General features: G+C 36.5%; 1 protein-coding gene across 2 annotated transcripts; it reads left to right on the top strand.

Moving 5' to 3' along the window:
• Positions 1–115: 115 nt before the first annotated feature.
• Positions 116–12,612, top strand: LOC121732514 (ribonuclease Z, mitochondrial). 2 transcript variants are annotated; one of them, XM_042122426.1, is made up of 16 exons: positions 117–230; positions 326–494; positions 572–758; positions 965–1,086; positions 1,350–1,522; positions 1,711–1,796; positions 2,054–2,219; positions 2,558–2,693; positions 7,800–8,025; positions 8,271–8,392; positions 8,515–8,727; positions 9,126–9,268; positions 10,237–10,406; positions 11,033–11,222; positions 11,536–11,765; positions 12,092–12,612. In XM_042122426.1, exons 2-16 carry the CDS (start codon positions 331–333, stop codon positions 12,374–12,376), a joined length of 2,613 nt encoding a protein of 870 aa, XP_041978360.1. In that variant the 5' UTR covers positions 117–230; positions 326–330; the 3' UTR covers positions 12,377–12,612. The 2 variants fall into 2 exon arrangements, with proteins under 2 accessions (XP_041978359.1, XP_041978360.1); XM_042122425.1 differs by having other exon boundaries at positions 116–494.
• Positions 12,613–18,610: the final 5,998 nt, after the last annotated feature.

Consider the following 18,610-nt stretch of genomic DNA (forward strand, 5'->3'; position numbering starts at 1 on the left):
CTGTCAAGTGACAAGCTGTCATTTGCTGTCAATTTTGAATTTCTGTATTCTGTCGAAACGTCGAAAAAAGAAAACAAAATACCGTAAATAATTTCATAAATTTTCTGTTCGTAAAAAATGTAAAAAACATAAATTATTGTAATACAAATGTGTATACTATCCATTGATTACTCTATATTACTCTATATATATAGTTTATATTAAATGTTGTGTATAACCTGTAAACACATGTACGGTTCAATTTCATGGATAAACAGAGTAGTTAGACTAGATATAAAGAGAAAATATAGCGATAAAAGCAGTAAGAAGCTGTTGGAATTTTTAGCAACGATGCCAAAAGTAAATACAGGAAGAATAGTCGAAGCTCAGAAGCAGAGACAGACCATAGCAAAGAAGTCTGAAAAGTATGGTCCCAGCACTGTGTATTTGCAGGTTCTGGGGTCGGGAGCACGTGGAGTACCTAATACACTATATCTATTTACTGACCAGAAACGGTAAGGAGTTACAATTTCATAAAATAATGTATTTATTAACATGCTGCTATTGCACCATATATTTCATTTGTAACTAGGTACCTTTTCAATTGCGGCGAGTGTACACAACGTCTGGCACATGAGCATAAAGTAAAACTTTCAAGATTAGAACATATTTTCATAACTAGTAAAACTTGGAGGAATATTGGTGGGCTACCAGGACTCTCTCTTACGTTACAAGATGTTGGTGTTCCAAACATCACATTGCACGGTCCTGAGGGATTGGTAAGATATTCATTTTTTTTATTGTTTAAGTTACAAGAAATTTCTTTGTGAAGTTAATTATAACTAGAAATCCCTAATAATTTGAGTCTTTTAGACAAAGTAAAAATTCATTTTGACCATGGTATTCTTTCACACTCAAAAGTCACATTATAATATGATACAACTTTAAAATAGTATTTGTTAGTAAGTATTTCTTTGTTTTCCAGGATGAACTGTATAAAGCCACTAAAAGATTTGTTATAATGAAGGAGATGAATGTAAACATGGCAGAGTGTACTCCAGCTTCAGACTTTGAGGATAATGCAATGAATGTCAAATATGTGCTAATGTAAGTTCATTTTAATATTACTACCGCTTTGCTGATTGTTATAAAAAAAAACTACTACCAATATAGAATGTCAATAAGTCTTTGTTTTTTATTAACATTTGAAAAAAAAAAGACTGAGAAAGCAGTGTATGTTTATATTTCTCTATGTTAGAAAGACTGGATTGTGAAATCAAGGTGTAAAAAGTAACATATTAAATTTTAAATGCCTGACAAGTAAGACTTCCTATAATTGTGTTGTTATTAAAATAAATTCTACATTTAAGGGGACCAAATGAGATTTTAAATATGAAGCCTGCACCGGCTGCTAAGAAGGTAAAAAGAGAGGAACAACAGCAGGAAGTACAATTTGAAGAGTTTATTAATGATGACACAGATTATTACAGACGAGATAGCAAAGGTCAAAGAAGAAATAGCACATCAAAACCAAATGAAAGGGGTCAGTAAACATTCAATATTAAAATGGCATAATTGGATTGCAAATACCTATAGCACTACTATGTACACTAATGTTTTAACTATAAGTTAGTAGAACTAGTTAGTACCAATTTGTGAGCAATAAAGAGTTGTCTATCTACTCATCCTCATTCATAAACTAAGCTTAGAATCTTTTTCTTTTAATTTCAGGTGGTATTATTGATAAGACTGAGAAAGTGTTACAAGGCCTTCAGATGCCAGCAGAATCCTGTGTAGCATATATCTGTACAATCAAGGTAAACTTAAAAATATTATTTGACTACCCCAGTTTCATTCAGTCTGAATTGCTTTTAAAATTTGTGAAAATTAAAATGCTGGCAAATATTGAGTTTGTAATTGTGTTACTATATTTTGAGTGTTTTGTATTTTATTGAAAACAATGATTTATGTGAATATTAGAGATAGTATACAACATGTTAAAAATATTTTTTAAGGATAAAAAGTTTTGCATGTTGTGGTCTGTAACTAGCTTATTATAATATTTATTTCTCAGAAAAGACTAGGTACATTGGATCTAGAGAAATGTGTGGATCGTGGGGTAAAGCCTGGTCCAATGCTAGGTCAACTCAAGAGCGGTCAGGATGTGGTGCTACCTGACGGTACAGTTGTCCGCTCTGTTGATGTCAAGACCCCAGATGATCCAGGACCTGTGTTTATTGGTAAGTAATTTACATTGTTTATAGATAAAAAAGTAAACTTAAGATACAAGTAGTCCATAGAAGTTAAAGTTTGGTATCCTAGATTCTAATACCTATTAGAAAAAGATAATAAATAATGTTACTGTATTAGGGCTAAACTTGTTATTTTTCTGGATTCTTTTTTCTTAGTATTCATATTAAAATTTAAAACAAAATTTTAAAATTTGGAGGTTCTGGCAATTGAACTTTTAAGCTTGTTTTAAAAGTTGAAACTTCTTAATGTTGACCATGACTAACCTGTGGTTGAAATTCATAATAAGACATCTGATCAATGATCATTATTTATGCTGTTGTTTTAGTGTTGGAAGTACCTGACATATCCTATCTGCGTGAAGAGGAGTTCTCTGCGCATTTTGATAACAGCTCCAACCCAGCGGAGAACATACCTTCACTGATGGTCCACTACACACCTCAACATGTTATAGATCATCCCAAGTATGTACAACTTTAATGTGAAATAATGTTTTTTTATTTTACTATGTGGACTGGGCTCACACAGAAGCTTACATAGTAAAATAAATAACATTAATGGTGGGTTGCACCAACTTACTTTAACTATAACTGTAACTACAATGCAAAATGTCAAATCTTTGGTTAAAGTTAAAAATGGACGCCATCAAGGCGCCATATTTAACCCTAACCATAGAGCTTGACAAGGCTTTATATGCATGTGGCGAAAAACTCACACTGTCATCGTACAAAAACACCATTTTTGACAGTTCTTTACCAGCAGTGCCCCCACCCACATTCTTATAAAGCCTTGTCGGACCAGCAATGTCTTCTGTCAAATTCTGTGGTCAAAGTTAAGGTTAAAGTTAAATTGGTCTTAAATATAACCATAACTGTGACCATAACTTTAACTTTAACCACGCCTCTGGTGCAACCCAACCTAAGCATAAGACTTTATTTAACATTTTTAAGCATAACAAAGTCTTCACCCTTGGATCATGCATAAAATCATAGATTTTAAGTAACTGTTAATGGAGTGATGATGTGACTATGATGTCTGTTGTAGGCTGTTATATTATATTAACTGAAAATAAAAACAATAATATTATTATAAAGAAACATTTAATAAAAAAAATCATATGATATACTATAGTAAAATAAATGAACAAAACTTAAAAAAAAAAAACTTAACAAGTCTCCTATTATTTTAATCAATCATTTTAACTAAACAATCTTGTATTTCTTTTTTGAAAAAACAAACTTAACCTAAAACCATAATTATTATACAAAAAATCTGAAGAAAACTATCAAAATAATTAATATAATAAATCACATGGAGCTACAAAGATTGGCGAAAGTTCAACATTATATAAATTTAAATTTTCTGATGAACCTACTCATTGCATAAGCAATAATCGGCTCGCATGATGCAGTAGAGTGCGTTTCATCGAATAGTTCCTTAGCCGTCATGTTGGCATTACTGTCTGTCAATAACGTAAACATTGCCATGTTTTAAAATTTAAAAGTGGCAACATCGTAGTGTCATCCCTTGCAAATCAATCTAAGAAAAAAGGGATGACACTACAATGTTGCCACTTTTTAATTTCTTCACTTTTTTAAAGACTATACTTACCTGAACAGCCCTTTCTGATAATCTGCGTACTGGCAGGCCGTGGGCGGTGGGTGTGGGAGTGGTGGTGTGGGAAAAAAAATATGTTTGTTCAGCAAATTTAATTTTTTTGTCGGTCCATCTGTCCGTCTGTCTGTCTGTCTGTCTGTATGACTCCAGGCTATATGTTCTCAAGGACCGCTATAGATAGACTTTTGAAATTTTCACAGATTCTGTATGTCTGTTGGCGCCATAGAGAAATAAATATATAGTTGCCGCTATAACAACAAATACCAAAAACAAACGTGATTTTTTTGGCCTTTTTTGCTCGTAAGCAATAATGGTAACAGCTAGGCACTTAATCTTTTATTAAATCCTTAATTTTATTTGTATTTTAATAATAATAATAAAATTAAAATAAAGTAAGTATTGTTCGCTCCCATACAAAAATCATTTTTTTTATCTACTTTCGGTCTATACCACTACGGAACCATTCGTGCACGAGTTCGACTCGCACTTGGTTGATAATTAATTATCATCCATGTGAAATAATTATAAATTATCATCGCAAACACTATTAAATCGCTGAACCTACATATCTTTTTTCATTTTTTCCCCACCCCACTGCTCCCACACCCACCGCCCACGGCCTGCCAGCACGCAGATTATCAAAAATGGTTGTTCAGGGAAGTAGCTAATGGAGTTTTAATACAGCTGAACCTACATTTTTTTTCTTTTTTTCCCCACCCACTACCCCTTACCCACGCACTACTCCCACACCCACCGCCCACGGCTTGTCAGCACGCAGATTATTATCAGAAAAGGTTGTCCAGGGAAGTAGCCAACGGAGTTTTAATACAGCTGAAGGTACATGACCGATTTGGTCGTCAGCTCTTAGTCGATTATAAAGTTACAATCTAGACACCTATTTTTACAATATAAAACTTCACAGTAATAATATACACTTTTCATGCATTTTTTCCGCTTTTATTAATAACAATTATGTTTTACACGACCGGTTTCGATAAAATCATCATCAGGTATAAAACTTGTAAATTATTTCGTTATCGCGTATTTTATACTACTTAATATTATAAAGGCGAATGTTTGGATGTATGTGTGGATGTATGGATGTTTGCTACTCTTTCACGCAAAAACTACTGAACGGATTTTAATGGAACTTTACAATAATATAGCATAAACATCAGAATAACACAGGCTACAATTTTAACCGACTTTCAAAATGGAGGAGGTGTTATATTCGTTTTTTTATGCTCGACGATTACTCCGCCGTTTGTGAACCGATTTTCAAAATTTTGGTAAAAAAAATAAAAAAATAAATAAAATAAAAAATGTTTTATTTCTGAGTAAATTTGAATCAAATTTTTTCAGAATGTCTACCTGATGCCTACCACCGGTTCGGGAACTACCCCGGCGAGAAGAACCGGCGTAAGAAACTCGCACGGGTTCCACTTTTTACCAAAAAAGTGAGAGAAAAATTATTCTTTTAAAATAAAGTTTACAATTTTGTAACTTAATATTATATACAATGTGTGTGGTGTATAGGTTATCATCAGAATTTGGCACCATATTCATAAAAGTAGTGATCTGATTAAGCGATCCATAAGTAATCGAGGGAACTCCTCGAAATTTATATGGAAACATGTGGTGACTTCGGTTTCGTGAGCAGTATCTAAGCATTTGCTACCAACAAGTAAGATTTTGCACCAATGTATACCATGGTCTGGAAGGTGCTGAGAGAACACTTGACTCTTTATAGATACAAGTCTGGGGGTGGGGGTGACGTTGTTTTAAGAACGGAAAGCATAATATGCTACTATGCAAATTACGTTCATCATCATCATCATCACTACCATAAACCATTTTGACCCTGTTACTGGTACTTTTCATAGCCTTTTATCTTATATCTTTAAACGAGCAATTCTTGTATATATATATATATATATATATATATATATATACAGGTTAGTTGGGGTAAGGGAAACATACTTTATTTTTCAAATGTTATTTTGAGTTCTAGCTACTAATACGTATGTCTTTTAATAATTTTGATTAACGCAAAACATACCTATGTATGTCAGCTTTCCATGATTGAACGACTTTTTAAGCTAGTTATAATGCTTTTAACCAGAAAATGCTAAATCGTTAGGCTACTTTTTTTGTTCCCCTTTCCCTGTTTTTGGGGTAAGGGGAACAGTCTGAATATCTTATGTATAAATAGTAGTATAGATTATACACCTACACGATATCATTTTTTAATATTTCGTTTATCAAATTTGAACTCAATACTTATTGAAATACGAACTAAAATAGGAAATTTTGATTAAAATCGGAATTCGGGGTAAGGGAAACATACGAGTCGAAACAGGGGTAGTCAACTAAAAACGAAATGCAAATTTTTAAATATTTATTCATACTAAACATACAGCTCATATGAATCAGTCTCAATAGTAATTTTTGTTGCAGTAAGATTCCGTTATATTAAAAAACGTGTTATTTAAATTACCTACTTAAAGTAAGATCACTTGAAATCTATCAACTAGTATCTCTATATCTACTAGTACTATCTACTAGGAACTTTACTTTGGCATTACCAGTAACTAATTAAAACATTTTCAGCTTTTGACAAACCTTTAATCTATGATCACGGCTTGACAAGCGTTTCGGAAACCCAAAATAGCGGTTGATATAATATCATTCTCGAGTTAAAAACAGCTGTGTCAACTGACACGCTGATCAAATTAAACTAACTAACCATGCTTCAAGCAGCCCAATTGGTACTTGACAAGAGATTTAACAGGCGATTAGTTAATTTTAGCGTTGATCAGCCTTTCAGAAACCGGGTGCAAATGTGATCGCCACTTGTACAGGCACCCTGAATTCTAGTGCGTATTCTTAAAATTAGCAACTATTAAAATGTTCAAGACCTCTGACATCGGGAAAGGGAAACATATGTTCCCCTTTCCCTGGCCATGGTAGTTCCCCTTTCCCGAATTTGAATTTGTAGGTTGTGTTTCTAATCATACTAAATTTTGATATTTATAGCATAGTTTATAGACATTTGTATGTAAATAATCAAATTAAGGGTATTTAACAATACTCACTGAAAATGACAGCCTTATTGGAGCACTTTTAACACAATAAACCAGCACCCAAAAAATTCGCGGCGAGCTCGTGATATTGTAGTGGTCAACTGATTTTTTTGTTTCTGTCACTCTTTCGTACTAAGTAGATATAGAGCCATATATGTTTTTGCTTTGAAACTAAAACAAAATTACTGCTTTAACGACCAAGAAATAATAGGGCTACGGTCTATAGTTTTTGATTTACAAACTACTGTTTCCCTTTCCCCTTCGGCCCCCTTACCCCAACTAACCTATATATATATATATATATATATAAGTATATAAAATTGGAAAAAGATATTGTAGGTACTGTTAAAATCAAAGACAATTTATTTCTGTTATTGAATAAGCATTCAGGGTCTATCGCTGGAAATCGTTTAACTGTCAGTATGCCAGAGGATATTTCTCGGAAAAGCAGTAAGACATGTCAGTCTGATACTTCTCAGTATTACGATAAAACGCTCGTAAACATGTAACAAATTAGAAATTCCGCATTGACGATTCATAGACTTCTTTGATGGTACTCCCATTATATGACATACTTATAACACGTCGTAATATGTATTATGTAGAGATAAATTATGATAAAACAGATAAATGTAGGAGATCGTGTGGCGTAGAGGGAGCCGAAAATTCTTGAGATTCTTCTTTATATATCTAAGCTCGGTCAAATAGCTAGTTATATTTAATGTCACTTAAACCGCGGGTAACACCGCGGGACACAGCTAGTTAAACAATAAAATATTAGCAAAACACATTGCATACATTATTTTGTACTATATAATCAATAATTTATATGTATTTTGATTCATTATTGTATCATATTTTAAATTTCAGGTACCAAGCTTTCATGGCGATGTTCGGTACCACGACCAAGCATCTAGTGCTCAACTCTCACAACTCCTGTCTCGGCTCCGAAGCCGTACATAGAAGCCAGCACAAACTACATCTACTTGACGCAGATATATTTCCCCTACTGCGGGACAACAGTATACCTGCCGTGTGGACACCGACAGAAAACAAGGTGACAAACGAAAAGCAACTGGAAGAGCTAAAGAATAAGGTGTGTTTTTTTTCATTTCTTTAAATTGTTGTTAACTTTTTTACATTGAATTAAGACATGTGATAAATGGTTACTAAAATTATCCCATTACTAATACAAAAAGTACAAGATCTGCTTGGCTCTGTTTGGCACATTGAAAAAGATAGTAGAATTTTAACAGTTATTAGTTATTATAGTTTATGCTGTGTAAATGTTTTTATATAGAGGACAAAGTTTTCAAAGGAAAAATTTCTCTCCAAACACAGATTGCGCTCGCGCAGTTCCAAAGCATTGCCCACGCGGAGCCGCAACAAGACAGTGGGCGGGGCCTGCTGGCGGGCCGCACGCTCGCTGCGTACCACCTGCGACCTAAGAAGGAGTGGGACACGTGAGTAAAATTACGATGCTGACGTGATATAAGAAAGTCTTCATTTTTAAGACCAGTAAAAATTTTTCTGTCTCTTATAACTAACAAAAGGATGAAATTATCTAAATCCTATAATTCCACAGATCAGCAGGGCCCAAGCTTGTTATTCAGGACTACATCCAAGAGGCTTTCAGCGTGGACGGTTTCTCGACGAGTCTGGAGCGGTTTAAGCAAGAAGTGGAGAGTATACGAGCTAGCAGAGCGGGACGGGAATACCCTAAAGTTGTGTTCATGGGCACCGGGTCCTGTATACCCAGTAAGACGAGGAATACTAGCGGCATTCTGCTGCAGATTGAGTGAGTACAACAAAAAAAATATCACATAAAAAAACATTAACCTACAAGGTGTTTTATTGAGATGAAAGTTAAATTCGAGTTACAAATTAGTTATATTTTGCGTATATGCAAAATTCTTATTTTAATTGGCTAACGTTACCCACTTATGTATCATAGAGTTCAGTTTAACGCTTTTTACTGGTTAATTAAATGAACTGAAGAACGTGGGAAGAGGGATTATGTGTTCTGATTGGTCTACTGTTGTGTCCACCTATCTATTGGTGCATTTCAGCACATGAACGATTGTATTTTTCGCATCTTCGCAGCGACAAACAACATATTGTGGTGATTCATGAATGAGTTATTTAGTTGCGAGAAATGCTCGACATTAATCTTTCATCTCGATCTATTTTTTTCAGTGAAAACCGTTCGATGTTATTGGACTGTGGAGAAGGGACGTTCGGGCAAATCGTCCGGTTCTTCGGGCCGAAGCGAGTCAACTCGTTCCTACGGACGCTGCGAGCGGTGTATGTGTCGCATCTACACGCTGACCACCACATAGGTTAGTACGCTAATTGAGGACTGCGACTGCTAGGCAACAACACGGCGTCGTACGTTATAAATTTACGATAGGGCTGCGTTTCCACCAGAGATGTGTTGCGAGGAATGTGTCTTTGAGAACCAATAGAATCGCTTCATTGACGTGAGCTTGCCGTGACATCGCTCAGCGCGGCGATGCTATTGGATCTTAAAAACACATTCCTTGCAACACATCTTTGGTGGAAACGGAGCCTAAGAGCGTTTGTGCACTACACAGAATTAAACCATCCGGCGCGGCGTCCCGATTTCTTACGTTTTGATATGGCAAACGTGAAAGTTATGAACGCCGGTGGGTAAAATTCCGTGTAGTGCCACAAAATATATAATGGGGATTGTCCATTTTTTTTTAATTTTGCTCATTACAAAAACATTTCGAGGAATAAGGTCAGTGATCGTTTTTCTGTATATAAACGAAAAAAATACCCATTAGTTACTTATATTTTTGAACAAATATGTTTAACCTTTGTTTGACCTTCAATGGCGTTAAATTAGCAATAAATACGACCAACATTACGTTTCGAACTTTTGGTAATCTTCTCGTATCAGTTTTCACATAATGAGAACTTGCATTTGACGAACCAGCCATTATAAATAAGATTGAAAGGAAATTTAAAACATACTGCAGAGGTCAATTGGAATCGAAACTTTAAAAATTTATTGAGAAAAAACTAGCCAATGAATTTCAAAATAATTTAATTTATATTCTTAAAATACCCTATTTTAACGAAAATAAAGTACATGGGATTTTTGGACAGTGCCCATTAGTACCTTACGGTACAGAAGTTTCACTCCCGAGTTTAGGCATGATAAACGGCAAGCGTCCGGTCACCGGACTAGTCTCTATAGGCTGGCACTTTTGTATTTTGTGGCGCGCTCGCCGCCCGGCCGCCACGCCGCCGCTCGCTTGACATTTTAGTTGACTTTTTACAGGACTAATCGGTGTCCTCCAAGCCCGTAGAGAAGCCTTCTTGGAGGTGAACAAAGATGTGCCCCCACTGTATCTGCTCGCTCCGGGGCAGATCATGTCCTGGCTGACCATGTACGACCAGCAATTCGAGAAGATCAGAGGGGATTTCATGCTCATACCTAATCAGAACTTGGTAAGAGTTTGCTTATAAATTATAATATAATTTATTAATTATTATCACAATCATCAACACTCTATATATGGGAAAATTTTGTGAGTATTTGCGTTAATTTTTGTTACTTCGCGCAAAAACTAACAAAGTTTGCTGATAATGATCGGTATTATAGTAGTTTAAGCTCAACATTATCACTAAACCTGAGATAAGAGTATAAATAATCCCAAAAAAAAACCGGCGAAGTGCGAGTTGGACTCGCCCATGAAGGGTTCCGCAGCAGCACAGACAGACAGACAGACATGACGAATCTATAAGGGTTCCGTTTTTTGCCATTTGGCTACGGAATCCTAAAAACGATATTCTAGTGAGATGCTTTAGCGTGTTTACACCCGGCGCCGCAGCGGCATTGTTTTTCGCCGCCGCGGTGGCGCCGTGTGTAAGGGCAAAAAGAAACACAAGGATGAGTAATGGAGCGGCACCGCCGCGGCATGTGTGTAAACAGCCTTATTTACGTAAGTGGCGCCATCAGATCTGTCTGTCTGTTGCCTCATTAAATTTTTTTAGGTTGTTCCGGGCCATTTAAATGTATGTAGCATTGGTAGTAATTAGCTGTAAGTCAGCTAAAGCTCCAAGTTTTTTTCCAGCTGGAGTCCAAAGACACTGTCACCGAGGATACACTTACCCCAGCTCTACTCGCTGACATCGGTGTCCGGCGTGTGGTAACTTGTCTAGTAGCTCATTGCCCCAACGCGTTCGGCGTGGCCGTCCATCTACCAGACCATAAGATCACCTACTCCGGGGATACTATACCATGCGAGGATCTGGTTAATATTGGTAAGCTTATTGTTTACTGACTTATAACGGTTTTTCTCATGCTTGAGTATGACTCGCTGTTTTAGGAGTTACCAATGGACTTCAAGCCTGTCTATCAAATCAGTTTTAATAACGGCTTCCTTACAATGTTATCCACGACAATATCATTAAGGCGACAAAACATCAATTACAAACAACGACAGAAGATCTGTTTAGATCTGTGTATTAGATTTTTTTTAATATAGAAGCAAACCTATTTTTTTATACCTAACAACTAACGAAATAAAAAAAATATTGCAAGCGCTACCATAAAAGTATCATGAATCGGTTCCAGGAATGGACTCTACCCTCCTAATCCACGAAGCGACAATGGAGGACGAGCTAGCTCAGGAGGCTCGTGCGAAGATGCACTCGACAACTTCACAGGCGATCCATATCGGGAGCCGCATGCGCGCCAACTTCACGCTGCTGACGCACTTCAGCCAACGGTACGCTAGACTGCCGCGTATCAGCCAACATATGGTAGATAAGTGCAACGTTGGCATCGCTTTTGATAATATGCAGGTATGTATTGTCAGCTATGTTTTGCTATTTGTTTTGACAGAATTTGTTTTATAGATATTGACCAATGTATGTGTATAAAAAGACGATTTATGCAATGTAACAACGGTCTAAAATTGTTAGAAATGTGTTTTTTTTTAAGCCTTAACATTTCTTTGGAAAAAATGAACTCATAAGCTAGAAGTGCTCTTTGAGAGTTTGTAAGAATGAAATTATTTGCTTAGCTTATTCGATCAGAGAGGGACAAAAAAGAATTTAGTTATTCAAATTCAATCTGTCTATTACAATTAGTCTCTTCTCGTCTCTAATATAAATATTTTTTTCAACAGGTATCAATGAGTGATCTACATATTCTACCACACATGTACGCGCCCCTACAACTGATATTCGCAGACCACTGCGTAGAATTGGAACAGAAGGCGGCGCAAAGAGCGAAACGGCAAGAGAGGCGGGCCTCCTCCCCCAATGTGTCTCCCGGTATGATACGTCACTTTTCCACCGCGCAGATTGCAGACGTAGACCAGAAAGAGACCACAGATAAAGTGGCCATAGACTCCACAGATAATAAAATGATCATAGACAAAGAGACCACAGACAAAGGCGAGAGTAGGTAGCCAATGATTTGTTATTCGTTTTTGTCAGTGGTAGTATAAACTTATCTGATTCAAAAGCTGTGGATGTTCCACAATAAACGACTGTAAGTAAAGAAAAGTTATTGGTCTGTCAAGAAATGCGATAACTTTTACTCTTGGCTGTGAACCGGATAAGACATCAATGTCTGGTTTCTAAAATATTTCACAGGAGTTTATTTATTTTACATAGTTGTTGATTGGTTTATACTAATCAGAGAATAAAAGGTAGGTAGGTAGGTTTCAGGTAGCTGAAAGCTATAAACTGTTGTTGCTATTGCTACGTTACATTATAGCTGTTATAAGTCATGTGATATCACAGTTTTTGTATATGGATATCATTGTTGTAATAAATTATTTAAATATTAATGTAGATGTATTTTATTTAAACTTAATTATTGCGTGAGAAGATAAAAAAATGTTTCATTATAAGGTGGTGCGCAATAAAGTTGTACTCATCAAACTCTTCCAATGAAACATGTATCTCCTTCTACACCAAATAGAGCGCAATCGTCATCTAAATCGCTATATCCGTCGCACTCAGAGACGAGCATTTATTACTTAACTGCACCTCCATTATACAAGTACGCTGGACTTTTAATACCCTTTGAAATGACAACTATTTTTGTGCCTATTTGAAGCGGAATCAGCGCCCCCAATGCGGGGGAAGAGAACTAAATCCGACGTAAAAATGACGTTTGAAAGTCGCCATATTGGCGCTGATAGCAGTAGCGAGAGTACTTGGAACTAATACTAGTAATGACAACCAATAACGATTAAGCGGCCATTTGCAAGTTACGTCAGATTTAGTTCTCTTCCCCCGCATTGGGAGCGCTGATTCCGCTTCAAATAGGCACAAAAAGCAGGTGGGTATCATAAGTCCAGCATACTTGTATAATGGAGGTCAGAGCTTAACTGTAATTAAATGGAGATTTTGACATAAGCCCCATACATTATATTCTGTCAAAGTGTTCATTAAATTAAAGTTTAATAATCATTAAATGTCACTGAGAGCGGCCGTATGTCTAATTATCATTTAGATATAAGTACCTGGATGACCGAGCTTTGCTCGGTATAGCAAACACTAATTGACTACGTGTTACTTAATAACGCCATCTGCTGGTCGTTAAAACAATTAGTTGCTAACAAAACAGTATTATTATTCGTCAATAGATGTCAGGAAGAGTCATATTTTTCAGTTTATGCAAATGATTCGTAGCTAGATCGATTTATCGCCCCCGAAACCCCCTATATACTAAATTTCGTGAAAATCGTTGGAGCCGATTCCGAGATTTCAATCAAATATATATATATATATATATATATATATTTCCACCCCGGTGTTGATATTACGTCCTACATGGCGGTTTTTACCGATGATATTGCGTCCGACTGACTTGTTGCATCCTATATACGGACGCAAGATTGACTATCTCTCAAATTCAGCCAGAAGTAGTGTTAAGGTTAGTACAATGGCTGGGTGAAATATTGGCATGGACGTTGTTTTGTCACCGGAGTGCTTTTCGGCGTATTTCTTAGTTCCGCTATTTGGCGCGCGAATTTTGGAGGTCGCTACTGTGCGCCGTATATCGGTGGCGTATATTCGATACTTTGTTTACGTATAACACGCCGATAATGTGGATTCCTGTATATAATAAAGTTTTTATCAATTCTAATGTGTGATTTAATTACGTCCCACAAAACGACATCGTCCCAGAGGAGACGCGGGGGTGACAGAGGCGAGGGGGCGGAGTTCGCACGCGACATGCAAGGGCATGTTTTTGTTTATATTTTTTGCCGGCCAGCGCGGACGTAATGACGCTTGTGGTATAAATATTGTGTAGTGGGGCGAATATTTGAGAGAGACTAAATTCATGTCTTCAAAGTTGGGTTCACAACGCCTTCGTAAATTTGATGTAACATTACACATTTCAATGTCTAATTAACTTACAAAAATGCTGCTAAAACTATTTGAAAGTAGAGTTATTATTTCAAAAGTTATTATAAAAAAAAGTACCACATTATGAAATTTTTGCGTGTCGTTTCGATACTGCCGCTCACAATTTATTATTTTTAAAAAAATGAGCTAGAAAGGATTAAAAATTTAATGTTAATTTGAAGATAAAGAAGAGAAGAATCCGATACCAACAAATAACACATCAACTTACATTAAATAATAAAAAAATATATTTTTAAAATGTTCATAAAATTCGCGTCATTGTCCTGCGCATTGTTTGTTTTGAATGCCTTGCCGATATACTCAACGTGACGGGTTGAAACCTATTTTGCGATAAAATCTGCTGGCTCACTTTATTTGATCGCAGTGCTTTGGTGTGGATAGAGGTCTTCGTTTTATGCTCTCTCTCTCTCTTTGAAATACGTTCTACAAAAATTTCCAAATAAGACGTCATTTACATTTCTCGATGTGTGCCAACATTTGTCTGTTTTTCACTACTTTTTTTATACCAAGTTATAAAGGCCCGCAACATTTCTAAGTTCTTAATAATTTTCTTTATATCAATACTTAATTATAAACGAATTTAGTGAATTCCTCATTATCCTGAACGTCTTTTTCCTGAATAGCCCTAAAAACATAATGACGATCATTCAGAATAATGATCAAATCTGTAACTGTATTTCAGTAAAACAGGAACAAATATATCGAATCGATGCAATGTCGATATTACAATTAGGTAGTTATTTGACACATTTTCGAAAAATAGTAGTAGAATAGTAAGAAAAGTAGTAAAAATGTTATCTACACTTCAATATTATAAAGCAGGAGAGGTTGTTTGTTTGTTTGAACGCGTTAATCTCAGGAACTACTAGTCCGATTTGAAAAATTCTTTCAGTGTTAGATAGCCCATTTATCGAGGAAGGCTATAAGCAATATTTTATCACGCTAAGAATAATAGGAGCGAAGATATAGAAGAATAGAGGAAAATGTGGAAAAAACGGAGGGAAATTATTTGAAAGGGCTTATTTGAACGCGCTTATCTCAGGAACTACTGGTCCGATTTGAAAAATTCTTTCAGTGTTAGATTGTCGTGTCAATGGTTGTCGTGATTGATGTAGATCGTTTTTTTAAAAGAAGTGATTTTAAAAACTATTTTAAAGACAAAATAAAATGGCCTTGGCCGTCGACCCATTTTGTAATACAAAAAAAATGTTTTAATTGTGGTGCAATGACCAAGAATAATATCAATATTATTACAAATCATTTTGTTCTACCTATGAAACGAAAGAACATAAAATCGCTTTATAAATCTTCATTTTTCTGGTGCAGCATATTTATTTACAAATAAATATGCAATTTACGATCATTATCCTGACGTCCAGTGTCCTGTTTGTTGTTGAACTGTTTATATACTTACCTGTCTAAAAGTATTTTGGATCGATTGTATTAACTACTATGTCCCTACCTACATACCTACGTATATGATTTTCTTTGATAAGTACTTACCTATTGTATATTTTAAACAAAAGCCCATCAGTGACTGAGTTTAGACTGCGAATTGGGTTGGGACTAATGTATTTTTAAATATCTATACTTACTAATATTGTAGAGACGAAATATTTAATCGTTTGCTTATTACTATTTAACTTACGAGTTACGAGACTACTGAACCAATTTAAATAATTCTTTCGCTATTAGAAAGCCACGGTAATGAGAAAATAGCCCAAACAAGTGCATCAAAACTCAACGTCAAGTGGTTACCGGGTCATGGGCTAGGCTGTACACTGTACAGTGTTCTGAGATTTTTTTTAATCTTGACTTGGTGACTTTCTTCATTCATAAATCGACACCCTTGACAAGATTTATAGTAACTGTGATGGCATACTTATAATAATAATAATGTACTTTTATTCAGCTCGATAACATAAAAACCTTAATCTAGACAATTACAACATGCAAATTATTTTATTTTCAATGGTTTTTTATATTAGAATGTTAAGATCGCAACCGGCAGCTTAGCTAGGTTACAGTATAACCTGTGTTAAAGCCACCGGACCCTTTCCCAACTACTGATCGCATATCACTGATTTTACATTTCAGGCAATTAAAATTAGATTACAAATTAAATCAATGTTTAAAATTAATCAAACTTGATACAATAAACGGGGGCGGTGGTTACTCGCGTCCGTAGGAATTACCTTTTACTACCCTACACGTGTCCCCCGGGTGGTGCTAAACGAGTAACAACGCCGAGTCTCAGGCGGCGGATATGATAACCTGACTCCTAGGCAGTAGTGGCCTTGAGGACTAAATACCCTCAAAAAGTCTAGCGCGGAAAGCAACGGGAAACTACCGCGACTATAATCCCAAGAAAACCACCATGATTAAGAACGCCACCAGAGATAATATGATGTCATGCGACCCGACTAACGCTCGGCGCCAGCTTAGTTCCGGGCCGACTGGTGTGAAATTGGCTACCGGCTGCAGGTCAGTTAACCAGCAGGCTGCTTGCAGAAACTCTGCTACTGTTGGAAACATAACATCTTACTCTAGCAAACTAACACCCAAGGGAAGGGCAATAACAATAGGAACCTGGAATGTCCGTGGACTTTTAAGGCCAGGAAAAACCGAAGTTGTTGAAGCGGAGATGGAGCGCTATAATCTGGCTATACTAGGATTGAGTGAGACCCATGTCAAAGATAACGGATACCACATCACACCTGAAGGAAATATGGTAATCTACTCTGACAGGCAAGACAATAGTTTTAGTGGTGTGGGCTTCATAGTTGCTAGCTGGCTACGAGACAAGGTATTGGGGTATAATACCATCAACAATAGAATTATATCCTTAAAAATTTCAGCCCATCCACACCCAATTAACTTTGTACAGGTCTATGCGCCGACCACTGTAGCCACCGAAGAAGAGATGGAGGAATTTTACCACGAGCTAGAATTAACCTGCAAAGCGTTACCAAAGAAGGAATGTACTATCATCCTGGGAGACTTTAATGCTAAGATAGGGCACACTGATAATGATTAACACCTAAGGAATGTTATTGGGGAATACGGCTTAGGAGCCCGCAACAGTCGAGGTGAGATGTTGTTAGAGTTTTGCATTGAAAAAGGACTATTCGTAACTAACACGGCATATAAACAACATCCAAGACGCTTATGGACATGGCGATCGCCAACAGGTCATAAAAATCAGATTGACTTCATATTAATCAGCATCAGGAAGTCGTGCATAACTCTCTCAAAGACTTTTCCGGGTGCAGATTGTGGCAGCGACCATCAGCTGTTAATAGCTCAATACAGAGTCCGCCTCAAAGTAGTTTCAAAGCCTCCACCATCCAAAAATATTCTTCTAACACAAGAAGCGAAAGCTTTTGAGGACACACTACAAACTTGACTGGACAGTAAAACGTATTGCCCATTTGACTCAGCCAATACATCATGGAATCAGCTTAAGGCCGCATTAGAAGAGACAACTAGAACAATCACAAATGGACGGAAAGTAAAACACCCTAGATCTGAGTGGATGACCACTTGGGAGGCAATCGCACAAAGAAAGGCTCTAAAGACTGGCGGAATTCGTTCAAAGGAAGAACAACAGCGATACTCTGAACTTGACTCACTAGTACAGCGTCTCTGTAGACATGACAAGAATGCATATATCAATTCCATATGTAGAGATATACAAACACACTCTGATACCCTACATCCAAGAGACATGTTCCAAAAGGTGAAAATTCTCACACGGGAACGAAAATCAAAATCTTGGAACATAGAAGATGAAAATTTTAGACAAGAAACAAGTGATGACAAGATGGAGGAACTACTGCCAAGACCTGTACAAATATGACGCTGATGAACCTGACACTAGATTAGATTTTACAGATAAAGAACCCGACATCGTTCTCCATGAAGTAGAAGCAGCTATAAATAAGCTCAAAACAAAAGCTTGCGGTGGAGATGGTATACAGGCACAAGTGCTTAAGAGCTTGGGTAAGTCTGGAATCAGAGTAATGCATTCAATATGTCTTAAAGTATGGAGAACAGGACAGTGGCCAGACGATTGGACAGAATCTCTGGTGATACCACTACATAAGAAAGGGTCGACTAAAAAGTGTGGAAATTATCGGACCATCTCACTAATTTCACACGCCAGTAAGATTCTTCTCCATGTTATAAACAACAGATTGGCACACTATATAACTAGACAGATATCCAAAGAGCAGGCGGGATTCGTAAAGGGCAGGGGT

Source organism: Aricia agestis, chromosome 12, assembly GCF_905147365.1.
Source record: "Aricia agestis chromosome 12, ilAriAges1.1, whole genome shotgun sequence".
NCBI classification, from domain to species: Eukaryota; Metazoa; Arthropoda; class Insecta; order Lepidoptera; family Lycaenidae; genus Aricia; species Aricia agestis.

Excerpts from the sequence above, each read along its gene's own strand:
- LOC121732514 (XM_042122425.1), top strand. The coding sequence starts at position 205 with ATGTTGTGTATAACCTGTAAACACATGTACGGTTCAATTTCATGGATA. Across the intron at positions 1,797-2,053 it reads CATATATCTGTACAATCAAG|AAAAGACTAGGTACATTGGA; the intron begins GTAAACTTAAAA and ends TTTATTTCTCAG. Across the intron at positions 11,766-12,091 it reads TCGCTTTTGATAATATGCAG|GTATCAATGAGTGATCTACA; the intron begins GTATGTATTGTC and ends TTTTTTCAACAG.